This window comes from Malaya genurostris, chromosome 2, assembly GCF_030247185.1.
Source record: "Malaya genurostris strain Urasoe2022 chromosome 2, Malgen_1.1, whole genome shotgun sequence".
Classification (NCBI taxonomy): Eukaryota; Metazoa; Arthropoda; class Insecta; order Diptera; family Culicidae; genus Malaya; species Malaya genurostris.
Genome location: NC_080571.1, coordinates 188919729 through 188933505, shown reverse-complemented (window position 1 = coordinate 188933505; position 13777 = coordinate 188919729). Strand labels below are relative to the sequence as shown.

General features: G+C 38.5%; 1 protein-coding gene across 6 annotated transcripts in view; it reads left to right on the top strand.

Annotated features, from left to right (window-relative positions):
- The window catches only part of LOC131432790 (uncharacterized), a 405803-nt gene extending 392536 nt beyond the window's left edge, over positions 1 to 13267 (top strand). For 5 of the 6 annotated variants that reach the window (XM_058599301.1, XM_058599307.1, XM_058599305.1 and 2 more), the window contains one exon: positions 12593 to 13267. In XM_058599301.1, coding sequence (XP_058455284.1) covers positions 12593 to 12761 — 169 coding nt within the window. In that variant the 3' untranslated portion in view covers positions 12762 to 13267. The remainder of the gene's footprint in view (positions 1 to 12592) is intronic. The other variant, XM_058599303.1, reaches the window with a different exon arrangement.
- The last annotated feature ends 510 nt before the right edge of the window (positions 13268 to 13777 follow it).

The following is a 13777-nucleotide window of genomic DNA, read 5'->3' as shown; positions in this document are numbered from 1 at the left end:
TTTGCTGATGATACTGCCATTCTTTACAAAGGTCTTGTTATTAATGCTCTGAAGAATAAACTACAGACAGGTCTGGACGCTTTAACGGAATATTTTACAAGCTGGAAAATTGTAATCAATGCAGCAAAAACTCAGGTCATCTTGTTTCCACATTCAAGATCTCCAAAACTTGTTCCATCAGACGAATGCAGAATACGATTCGGTGATGAGGTCATTCAATGGTCCGATAAAGTTATCTATCTAGGACTCACCTTTGACAGACATCTGATATTCAGGTCACATGTTGACAAAATCGTTCAAAAATGCAGCATACTCATTAAGTCTCTGTATCCGCTGATTTGTAGAACATCTAAACTGTGCCTGAAGAATCAGATGGCTGTCTATAAACAAATCATCTACCCCGTAATTGAATACGCAGTCCCTGTTTGGCGGGGCTGTGCACGAACACACAAACTTAGGCTTCAGCGCATTCAAAGTAAGATCTTAAAGATGATTCTAAATCTACCCCCTTGGACAAGGACTAGTGAAGTACATGAGATGGCCTCCCTGGATATACTAGAACAAAAATTCGACCAATACTGCAAGAAATTTTAAGAGAGATGCTCAATCTCTGAAATGCAAATAATTCAAAATTTGTACGTATTAGGTTAGGGATAGTTATAAGTAGGTAGATATTTTATAAATAATTAAAATAAATATTATGATTAAACATTAGTATGTAAAACAAGAGTAACTAAAACACCTAATATTAATAACAAATCGTATAAACAACAAAGATGAAAGGCCAAAGGGTCAAAACACTTGTACTGTAAAATGTTGATGTAATACACAAAAATAAGATTAATAAACAGATATTTATGCAAAAAAAAATGGCTCAGAAGCCATTCATTTCGAATTTGGCTGTCGTTGTCATCGTGTTGATTATGGTGCGAACGAGTAATCTCCAAGCGAAATACAAAGCTTGTTACCGCAAGCGGAAGAAGCAGGAGGCTCTAACAGAACACATATCAGTTTCGCATTCACGGACAACAGGTCATCCTGGAAATAGAAGACGAAAGTCAGCGGTATCCATCGGAAGTCAATGGTATCCATCGGAATTTGAACTCAACTCGTCACTCTCCATCACGAACGCCTTCATAAATGGTTCTTTTCAGAACCACCATTATTTTATAATAAGGAACTATACTGGTTATTTCGTAATATTTGTGTGTCAGAATGTTTAATGTAACTAATCTGTACTGGAGTTTGGGTGTATCGTTTCAATCGTGTTCTAGTAGTGTAAAAGAGCAAAACTTGCACCATTCACACTATCGATCAACTAATTTATATTCGGAAGTATAAAGTGAAGGTGTCAGTTTTATTCGTATTCTCGACATCCAGTTATGTCTCTGACATTACACACCTGTACTTTTTTTGCTCTCTAAATACATTTTTCAGCATAGATAAAATACAGATTGATTTTTCCGACTCATACAGAATTGGTTGCAGCTCGGATCGGTAGTAAAGGGACATCGGTGGTCAAGGGATACTGTTTATGTTTACATCATTTCGTCTGTTTTTGCAAGGCTTGCGGTATAGTGCAATTAAAAAATAAACAGTAGCCATCAGATTTCCAGATTTCTATTTTTCCAGACTGTTATATTTATTTGGTTAGATTCTTGCATTGCTTTGGAATGTTTATTTCTCATGTGCCTGTACACATGTGAACAAGGTAAGACCAGGTGTCCCCTAATCTCAGCAAACGGAAACACCATAAGATTTTCAGACTATTAGATTTATTGGATTAAATTCTTCTGTTGCATTGGTATGATTACTTTTCATAGGCTAGTGTATATGTGAACATTTGATAGGCCACTATCGTGAACCTACGATAGGCCACAATCGTATCGATATCTGTACAGTACTTTTACTCATTACCAATTTCCCTTGCAGTGACCCCTACGTTGCCTGAAATATTTCAATGAAGAAGCTCCGTCAATTTCAGGACTTCAACAAAGCAACTGTATCCTTTTTAAATCAACTCATCGAATAGGTCCACACAATGTAATCCATTCACCACATCCTATTGAGCTACTTCCCAGTGTCACATCACCACGTACTGTGCATTTGCCACGTTCAGATGTACTTCCCGCGATAAAGACAGTGGTGTATCTGGTCGCAACGTTTTTTAAGGGCGGCAAAGCAAGGGGCCGTTCATTTTTACTCGCTAAACCGATCTTCCGCGGGCAGCGACAAATCATATATTGTCCCGGGCGCAAAAAATAGTAAATACACCACTGAGTAAGAAACCTCATACAAAAAATTACACTCAAATGTACAGTTGAAAATCACAATATTATCGCAAAGCAAATAGGTTCCAATGAATTACCTCTAATTCCTCGAATTACATTGACGCCACCCGACTCAACTATGTTACTATGTTATTCGAACTATGTAGAAAATAAATTCCTGTAAAGGTTGTTTTTGAAATGAAAATAAATAAGGCTCAGGATCAAATTATAGATATAGCACAGGCCCGTGCGCAGGAACATTTAAAGGAGGGGGGGAGGGTTTCAAGGAAGAGCTCAAAAGGGAGGGGAAGGTCAATGAAGGGAGGAAAGTTCAAAAGATGGAGAAGACGAAAAAATTGAAAGAAAAGTCAAGTTATTTGCACTTTTATATAATAAGTACTATATTGTCCATGGAACTTAATGTTAAAAAATCTTCCAAATTTTGAGCAATTTCACTTCATATTTATTTGTTGAAATGAGCAACGTAAATCTTTAACTGGTTATGTACTCGCTGTAGTAAATCTACTTTGGAATTATTCATTTTTCGTGCTGCGTACCTAAACGTCGAAATAGCAGTTCGAAAATTTTCAAAATTTGTCTGCGTACCATTTGTCTAACATGTTGTCCATTGGTCATTCAAAGCTGAAGCAGTCACTGAGAAGACATTTTTTTTACATTAAATATTTATTGTTTCTCTTTGGTTACATTTCTGTATGATGTTACATGTCAAGTGATGTAGTAATGTTACTTTTCATCTTTTAATTTACGGTAATTTACTAGTTAATAATTTTGATTGAATTTCTTTTTAACAGTTTAACTGAGAGACAGTTTGATTTATATAACAAAACTAAAACTACTAACAAATACTAAAATAGAGAACTAATTAAAGGATATTCTGAGATTGCACATTTTTCTTGGAATTTTCTATTGGCTGCAATTAGTTTCTCGTTGACGGTAGTGACGTCTGCTATTTGATGAACTGTTGAAGTTCTGGTGAACCACGGAAGATCCAGAATCATTTTCAGAGCTCTATTCTGCAGCACTTGGATTTTGTTCCGATGTGTAACGGCACACCTCCCCCACACAGGCAACGCGTACTGAAACACTGGAGCGATGATCTGAGTGTAGACAGCTAACTTATTCTTGCGAATAAGAGATGACCTTCTCTTGATTAGCGGGTAGAGACATTTGATGAGCAAGGAGCATTTAGGTTTTATCTTATCGACATGCGAGCGGAAAAGTAGTTTTCGATCAAAAGTGAGCCCCAGGTAGACCACCTCATTGGACCAGTCGATTGGAAGCCCATCAACCACGATCTTGCAATCAGCTGGAGGAGTGAGTCGCTGAGATAGACTGTATGGAAACAGGATCGCCTGAGTTTTGGAAGCGTTAATTTTTATCTTCCAGGTGTTCATGTAGCTGACAACGAAATCAAGGCAGTTTTGCAGCTTTTTGGTGAGATGTTTTGTGACCCTTCCTTTGCAAAGGATAGCTGTATCATCCGCGAAGAAGCAGAATTGGCAACCATCAGGAAGACGAGGGAAATCCGAGGTGTAGACGTTGTACAATACTGGTCCGAGAATACTACCCTGAGGTACTCCGGCGGGTACAACAAACCCGTTCGACAGGGTTCCGTTCACGCTGACTTTGAAGCTTCTGCCACTGAGATAGTTTTGCACTATCTTGATGAGGTACACTGGGAAGTTGTAGCGATACATCTTGTAGATAAGACCTTCGTGCCAGACGTTGTCGAATGCCTTTTCGACGTCCAGTAGAGCCATGTCTGTAGACTTTGCGACGTGCTTGTTACGGTCGATGATGTTCACTACTCTTTGCAACTGATGAGTTGTGGAATGACCCTTTCTGAATCCGAACTGTTCGGGCAAGAAAATGTTTTCTTTATTTTTACGTTTCGTCTTTGACTCATCAGTGCAGAGCAGTTCAAATTGAACTGCTTAGTGCTAAACTCGGCAGTTCAATTTGAACCGCTAAGCAGACGTAAAGTTTCTGCTACTTACAGAACACTTTTTGTTTTGCAACGGAGTGCAATGTCTTTTCTGATGTGCCGAACGAAAACGTGTTTTCGACTATTTCTGGCCGATGCAGGTATGGTCATTTAGGGGTTAGCCAAATTTTGTGCTAGGGCACATAACCGTTTTCTTTATTTTTACGTTTCGTCTTTGACGCTAAGCAGACGTAAAGTTTTTGCTACTTACAGAACACTTTTTGTTTTGCAACGGAGTGCAATGTCTTTTCTGACGTGCCGAACGAAAACGTGTTTTCGACTATTTCTGGCCGATGCAGGTATGGTCATTTAGGGGTTAGCCAAATTTTGTGCTAGGGCACATAACCGTTTTCTTTATTTTTACGTTTCGTCTTTGACTCATCAGTGCAGAGCAGTTCAAATTGAACTGCTTAGTGCTAAACTCGGCAGTTCAATTTGAACCGCTAAGCAGACGTAAAGTTTCTGCTACTTACAGAACACTTTTTGTTTTGCAACGGAGTGCAATGTCTTTTCTGACGTGCCGAACGAAAACGTGTTTTCGACTATTTCTGGCCGATGCAGGTATGGTCATGAAATGAAGAAAATGTTGTTGTTTTCGATGTGCAACAGAACACGATCTAAGATGAGTCTTTCGAAGAGCTTGCTTAGCGACGACAGAAGGCTAATGGGACGATAGCTAGAGGGATTCGTTGGATCTTTAGATGGTTTAAGTAACGGTACACATCTGTTGGAAACACTTGCATTAAAGGTGTAGGTCTGATGGCTGAGTTTCTTCAATGTAAGGTTAAAAATCGAGTCAAATCCCGGCGCCTTCATGTTTTTGGATGATTTTACTGTAGCGGCAACTTGTTCGGGTTTAACCTTAACATTATCCGGAACGTAGCAGCGGGTGTTACGCAATGTGGACATCGTTTCTCAAACTGCGTCTTCCATGGGACTGTCAACGGAATTACCCAGGTTGTGAGAGCGCAAAATGTGTTCGCCGATTGCGGTCGCTTTTTCAAACGGTGTGACCAGAATGTCGTTGTTCTAAGTTAACGGAGGGATTTGTTTCGGTTTTGACTTTAATACCTTTGACATCTTCCAGAAAGGCCGCGAGAACGGGTCTAGCCTTTGGATCATTGACGAAAAGTTTTCGTTTTTCAAGTCATCAACTCGAGAACTGATCAGCTCTGACAATTTCGATGCAACGTATTTTTTCGATAAATCGCCTGACCGTTGGAATTGGCGCCGTACTTTGTTACGTTGACGGATAATTGCTTTGGTCATCGAGTCGATTTTAAGCAATACTCCGTGGATCGGAACCTGTCTAACGCAGTGGTTCTCAGCTACAGAGATAGCGGCTTTTAGCTCGGATAAAGCTTCATCTATATCGTCAGTGGAATTCAAAGCTTTGGTTGCATCGATGTGTCGATCAACAATCCGGGTAAATTCCACCCAGTTGACATCGTGGTAGTTTTTTCTGTATTGCGGTTCACCGCGCTGAATACCACCACCGATTTGAAATGAAACCGGAAAATGATCAGAGCTGAGATCGTTTATTGTAACTGGTTGGCTCAGCAAGTCGAAGTTCGACAGAACTATGTCCAAGGTGGACGAGATGCCGGCAGGCGAAAGATATGTCGGCTGATACGGAGCGTGGATAGTGTAATATCCCAGCTTTAGATCCTCGAAAAGAAGACACCCATTTTTATTCCTACGGATATTTCGCCATGTCTCGTGTTTCGCGTTTAAGTCGCAAGCCAAGATGAACTTATTGTCGGGTCTGGTTAGCTTCGCAAGATCATTTTTAAACTTCCTTGCCATCCCATTGCCGTCATAGCACTGTGTCGGACAATAAGCGGTAATAATAATAATTTTTACAGTATCGGAAGACACCTCGATACCGACGGCTTCGATAACAGATGTTCGATAGTGTGGTTGAATGGTATATTTAATAGTTTTCCTGATGGCTAGAGCGACACCTCCTCCGCCCGAGTGGGTTCGATCCAGCCTAACTATGTTAAACCCAGGAAGATACAAATTATTTCCTGGTTTTAAATGCGTTTCCGTGATAGCTACGATATCTGTTGATTGTTGCTCCAAGAGATCACACAACTCAACGTGTTTCCGCGACAATCCGCGGGCGTTCCATAAAACAACGTTTAACGGGTTAACAGGCATATTTTATGATGAATTGCCATAACACAGAAATCTGGTCAAATCTTGTTTGACATTTTTGCATTTTGTTGCACATCTCTGCGAAGATCGGCATGAGTTGTTCGGTAGTAAATTTGGGCAGAAGATTTTGGTCCAAATGAGGGGTATTTAAATGGGGACATCACCACTGCTTCAATGAACAGCGAAATATACATCAAGGAATATTTACAAAAACGACTTCTACCCATGATTCGAAGCCACAAGAATCCTGTTGTCTTCTGGCCAGATGCTTCTTGCCACTACTCGTAATCAACGGTAGAATGGTATACTACAAAAAATGTCACTTTCGTCCCAAAAGACATGAATCCACCAAATTGCCCACAACTTCGACCAATTGAGCAATTTTGGGCATTAACGAAAGCACATCTTAGGAAACATGTCTCGGCAGCCGGAACCATTCAACAGTTCGAAAAAGATTGGAAAAAAGTGTCAAAACTTGTCGCCAAGAAGTCGGAATTTAATGAGGAACGTTCGCAAGAAGGTGCTCCAGCTAGTCTACAATGGCTAAGTAGCAAATGTTTAGAATAATATGCTGTTGTTGTAGTCTAATATTATCAGTGTATCGAATAAAATTTGAATATCTAACACTTGTGAATGATTTACAGCGAAATCAAAGTGCGTCCATACTTTCTGAGACAGTCTTTATAAGAAGACCATCAATTACAATAATTATATTTTTTTTGTCTGATGGCCGTCTTTCTTTCTGTGATTCCCTACTTTACATGTTCAAGAATGGTCTTCATCAACTTCATAAAAACATTATTTTATGTTACAAATAACATGAGCCAATATTTCGGGCAAACGGGTAGATCTTAAGTTTGAGTGCCTAAAAGAGATAAATAAACTATGTTTGAGTGAACCGGGCAAACAAGTGGATCACAGGTTCGTATACGAGAGGCCGCTGCCTCCGACGGCGGGTCGGCGGCCGACCAGGGCTCGCGGAAATCTTGGCGGTTTAGTGCCGTCTCGGTTCATGGCCCTCGTGATGTATCACCACTTCCTTTTTTGTATTTCATGACAGTATTTCTACTGCAGACTTTCTCACCATTCACCATTTTGTCGTATTCGACCTTTCGTCCAATTCTGGCATTCGACCTTCTGTTGTGTTCGACCTTTCGTTATATTCGACGTTTTGTTGGAATATATACTAAAATGTCGAATGACAAAACGTCGATGAACAAAAGGTCGAAACACCAAAAGATCGAAAGAACAAAAGGCCGAATGCGTCGAATGGTCGAATACTACAAAAAGTCTAAATATCAAAACGTCGAATATAATGAAAGGTCGAATGTAACAAATAGTCGAATAACCATAAGGTCGAATACACCATAAGGTCGAAAGGGACAAAAAGTCGAATATAATGGAAGATAGAATACAAAAGTGAGTCGAATACAATTTAAGGGTTGCCAGTGTTAAGCTGAGGAAAAGTATGAAATTGTAATAGTTCAGTCGTGCTGTATGTTTCATTTTTTTTCCTTTGTAGGCTCAAACCATGATCTCGAAAGAAATACAGAAGCGCATATGTCAAATAGCCCGAAGATTCGTTGGTTCTTATCCGAAGGATCCTTTGTCTGATAGCGATTTCGATTAAATTTTTAAAGAATTTACAAAAACCTTAGATGGAGTCCCATTTCTTTTAAAGAATTTGCATAGCGAACATTGCCGAATACTGTTGTTTTCAACCAGTTAAAATATCTGTCGACTGTCAGGTGAGACAAGACGATTCGTTCCGCTGGTCAACTTCTTCTTACCTAGCAAAACCAAGCGAACCTATACAGGTGCCCTCAATGAGTTATCGAAAATCATAAAAAAAAACTCAGAGCAATGGAAAGTGAAGCAAGCCATTATTTGAAATAAGTTTGTGGAATATGTACTGAAGTTTTCTAAAGAACCTCGAACCACTAATCCTTTGGAAGGTTAAAACAATAATTTGCGGAGCCTAAAAGATTAGAAAACAGCAGGAAAAGCATGACAAGTTATTTAAAAGTTTTCAGTAATAGACAACATTTCTGATTACATTACGGGTGTTGCATTAATACTAGAAGACTATTAAATACAATAATTATATTCATTTTGTTTCATGAACGTCTTTCTTTCTGTGATTCATTACTTTACATGTTCAAGAGTGGTCTTTATAAACTTCATGAAGACATTATTTTATGTTACAAAGTAACACACGAGCCAATATTCCGGGAAAATGGGTAGATCATAGGTTTGAGTGCTGACCTAAAAAGGCAAATAAACTAAGTTTGAGTAAACCGGGCAAACGAGTGGATAACAGGTTCATATGCAAGAGGCTGCCGCTTCCGACGGCGAATCGGTGGCCGACTCGGGCTGTCGGAAACCTCAGCGAATTAGTGCCGCCTCGGTTCCTTGCCCTAGTGTTTGCGGCTCCGCCGCATAAGTATGCATCACTATTTCCGTTTTGTATTTCATGACAGTATTTCAACTACAGACTTTCTTATCATTCACCATTTTGTCGTACTCGACCTTTCGTCGTATTCATCCTTTAGTGGTATTCGACCATCTGTTATATTCGACGTTTTGTCGCATTCGACGTTCTAGTATCTCGACTATCCGATACTTCGACTTTTGGTTATATTCGACCTTCTGTCGTAGTCGACCTTTTGATACATACGACGTTTTGTAACTTTCAATATTTTGTCATTCGATTTTTAGTCGTTCGACGTTATGTCATTCGACCTTTTTTCTTTCGACAACCCTTCTAACTGGCCTTTTCGCTGATGTCTGATGAACACAAGTCAATAAGAGATCTATTTACAATGCGAATTACATTATAACTAGCTTATCAGGGGAAGAAACTATTAGAGTAATTCTACAGAAACATAAGATTTTTACTTTTTTTTTGTAAATCTAAAAAACAGGTATATAATTCGCTCAAACTTTAGAAAAATTTTCCGAGGCCCGGAGGGCTGAGTGTCATACACCAATCGATTAAGCTCGACGAACTGAGCAAATGTCCGCGTGTGTGTGTGTCTGTATCAGCAGACACACACACTCAGCTCACTAAAGGGAATTGATTCAATGTATCAGCTCATTTAAATTTAACTTAAGTTTTGTTTTGAGCGCCGTTTTTGTGCCGTTTTTCCTTCATATGCATGATCGAAATCATTGATAATAACCATAATAACTAATCGGAATCATTTTGGTAAGCAAAGAAAAGGTCTCACTATTTCCTACCGCTCTGTAATTTTTGGTGCTAAACTGTGATTAATTTCAAAAATCTATGATCGATTTCAGAATCTGTGTAAATCTGTGATCATTTTCAGAAATCTGTGCCATTTTTTAAATCTGTGCAAAAGGTTGAAAATCTGTGGACCTGTCATCCCTGCTTACCAGTGCGGTGAACTGGCGAGCTGCGTTCTTTTAAAAAGAGCTGTGAGCTATCAGCTCTTTTTAAGGTAGCGCTTCGCCGTGGTCAGGTCAAAGCGAGACAACTCACTGCTTCCTCTTGCTTTGTCGCCGAAATTTCACCCTAAATTGCAAATTTCTCCAATACCAACCCGATTCACGAAAAATCAAAAACATACGATTGTAGGTAAATGATTTTACTATGCATTTGGCGAAAAATATCTGTTAGAAAGCTTTTCTTTCGCGAGATTTCGTGCGAGTTTTGTTAAACATTTTGTTTTCTTTTTTCCTTTTCTCGCTATAAACAACTCGCATATGTAGGGATGTGCTACGTTTTCAACAAAGCGTAAAAGCTAGTAGCGATGAAAATCATTACTGATTTCTGGTTCTACTGAAACATGAATAGAAATTATTTTACAAAGTAGTAACACTTACTTACATTTTCTACTGATCTATATTCAACGTTTACGCAAAAAGAACGGACAATGAAAACAAAAGAAATGTTGTTAGCGTCTACCGCATGTGGCATTTTGCACACCCCAATGCATGCGTTGACATTGTGTGCGTGCGAAAGAATAAGGAAAAACTCATTTATTTTTATAACTCGCACGAAATCTTTCGATAAAAACGTTTATCAGGCACAATTTATACACGAATCGATAGAAAAATTAATTATCTAGAATCGTATGTTCTTGGAATTTCCGTTTTCCTCCCCGTTTTCTCACAATTTTGGGTAAAGTGCGTGAAACCCCGGAATAGGCAGTGAACTCCCGTGACCACGGCGAAGCGCTACCTTAAAGAGCCGTTGCTGATAGCGTAGCTGAGGTTGACCAATTAGACAGCTTGGTTCCTGATGAAAGTAGAGTCACTGCGAATGAGCTGATAGCTATTTTGAAAAATCCAAAAATATGAAGGCCCTCGGTTTCGACAACACTTTCAACATTGAGCTGAAACATTTGAGTATTCGCTCATTTGTTTTCTTAGCTAAAATTTTTAACATGTGCTGGGTGCCATGGTAATATTGGATATTGAAAAGGCATTTGACAATGTTTGGCACGATGGCCTGGGATTTAAACTGCATGGGTATAATTTTCCGATGTATCTTATTAAAATTATCAAAAATTATCTTGCAGATAGAGCATTCCGGGTTTCTCTGAATAATGCACTTTCAGAAAGATTTATTATTCCTGCTGGTGTACCCCAAGGAAGTATCCTAGGTCCCATTCTATACAACATTTTTACATCAGACATCCCTCCTCTTCCGGGTGGTGGTGTTCTGTCACAATTTGCTGATGAAACTGCCATTCTTTACAAAGGTCGTGCCATTAATGCTCTAAAGAATAAACTACAGACAGGTCTGGACGCTCTAACTGAATATTTTACAAGCTGGAAAACTGTGATAAATGCAGCAAAAATTCAGGTCATCTTGTTTCCACATTCAAGATCTCCAAAACTTGTTCCATCAGAGGAATGCCGAATACGATTCTAGGATGAGGTCATCCAGTGGTCCGACGAAGTTATCTATATAGGACTCACATTTGACAGACATCTGATATTCAGGTCACATGTTGACAAAATCGTTCAAAAATGCAGCATGCTCATTAGGTCTCTGTATCCGCTGATTTGTAGAACATCTAAACTGTGTGGCTGTCTATAAACAAATCATCTACCCCGCATATGAATACGTAGTCCCTGTTTGTCGGGGCTGTGCATGAACGCACAAACTTAGGGTTAAGCGCATTCAAAGCAAGATCCTGAAGATGATTCCAAATCTTCCCCCTTGGACAAGGACTAGTGGAGTACATGAGGTGGCCTCCCTGAATATACTAGAACAAAAATTCGAACAATACTGCACGAAATTCGAAGAGAGGTGCTCAATCTATGTAACACAAATAATTCAAAATTTGTACGTATTAGGTTAGGAATAGTTATAAGTAGGAAAATATTTTATTAATAATTAAAATAAAGTCTTGGCATTACATTCCTTTTGTGGAATTTGGCCTTTCTGTTTCAACCTTTCAGCAGACTTCTCAACCGATTCTTAGTGTACAGAATCATTGCATGGCTAGTACTATGGATCCTACTGACACTAAAAACCCTTCCAGGTCGGGACTCGAACATACGACAACTGGCTTGTAACACCAGCGTCCTATGCATTATGCATAATATAAATAAATAGTATGATTAAACATTAGTATGTAAAACAGGAGTATCTATGCCACCTATTATTAATAACAAATCATATGAACAACAAAGATGAAAGACCAAAGGGTCAAAACACTTGTACTGTAAAGCGTTGATGGAATACACAGAAATAAAATTAATAAACAAATATTTGTGCAATGAAAATCGTTCATTTCTAAAACCCTAGGCTTTGGATGATGAGCTACAGGGCGCGTACCCCCGCTTGGCGGATGGATTTGGTTTCAATTTGTTCTTCGTATTGACAAAGTAAAAATTATTATGTTTTCGGGATCAATCACGGAGTGGACAGGACTAATACTGCTTGAAATTGACAATAGGTCATTAGGTGGTTTCCAGCATTCTTGTGCCTGGAATTGGTCACCAATTTGAATTATCTTGATCCTGTTGGGATAAATATTAATATATAATGTTCGTCCTGAACTGGTTAATTTAATTCAAAAAACATCTAATGGAACTATAGGCATTTATTGATTTATGATTTTGTTGATTTGTTTTATTACCGTTTTAATTATATTAATTTTAGTTTTCTTTTTATTTTCAGAACTCAAGATGCTGTGGTGTATGCTTACCGTTGTGGAAGATCTGAGATTTACTATCTACAATCATCAATAGCATTTCCTGGCTTACCGCCACCACAAGATATCATGGGAACTATCTCACTCTGTGCCAAACGAAGACTAGAACGGGACCATCGAATTCTACTCTTGTGAATATTCAAATGATGTATGGTCATAATTCATACGAAAAAATCATATATGAATTTATATCCGAACATTCCACATACAACTGTTCTTGATTTATGAAATTAATTCCAGGAAAGAATAACAAATCATCAGATGCTCCGATTCGGATTCGACTCGGGCGCAACGTATTTTTGGAGTGACCTTCTTTTTTTTGCTCGCGCTTTTCGGTCGTGAAGTGTTGGGACCGTCTTTTTTACTCGTTAAACTGATCCCGCCTTATGATGTGAAGCGGCAAGTCATATTTTACCCCTTGCGCAGAATATCCTAGGTACGCCAGTGGTCTTACTTTATTAGGGGAGCTTTTCCTCAATAAACTGTGAACAAAATGGACAAAACTCGATTGCTCAAAATTGTAATTTCATGAAATGTTTGATATGAAGGAGCATAAGATAAAAAATAAGACGCGCAAAATTTCAACCGCATGAATTACATGATAACAAATAAACATGATAACTACACCTAGCTGATTCCAACTATGCATCATTTCATAAAAAAAACTGAATTCAAACAAGATGTTTTTAATATGGAATCACAAATGGCTTGCAGGCTTGTTAAGAAAACTGTAACTGACACTTTTCACGAAACTATATTGAGTTCGCACTAATCAACGGGTTGTGAGTAAACCCGGTATAAGAACAAGGTTCGAAATTAGTTCTAATTTCGAAAAATGAAAATCCTACAAAAAAGTTTCAACAAAATTAATCAAGTTTTTGTTTAAAAATGTTGAAAAAATGCTAATCGACTCTTATATTGTAAACATCGATTTTGAACTTTTAAAGTCGATTTGCAAAAAACAAAACATTTTTGATTTGGATGAAATTTTGTTACAAGATAGGTGATTATGTTCCCTACCTACAGTTGAATGATCAAGTTGGGCACTTGAAGTAAATCCGGTATAAGAACAAGGTTCGATAAAATGTAAGTAAACCTGGTATAAGAACAAGGTTCGAAACAGGTTCTAATTTCTGTTCAATAACATTGAA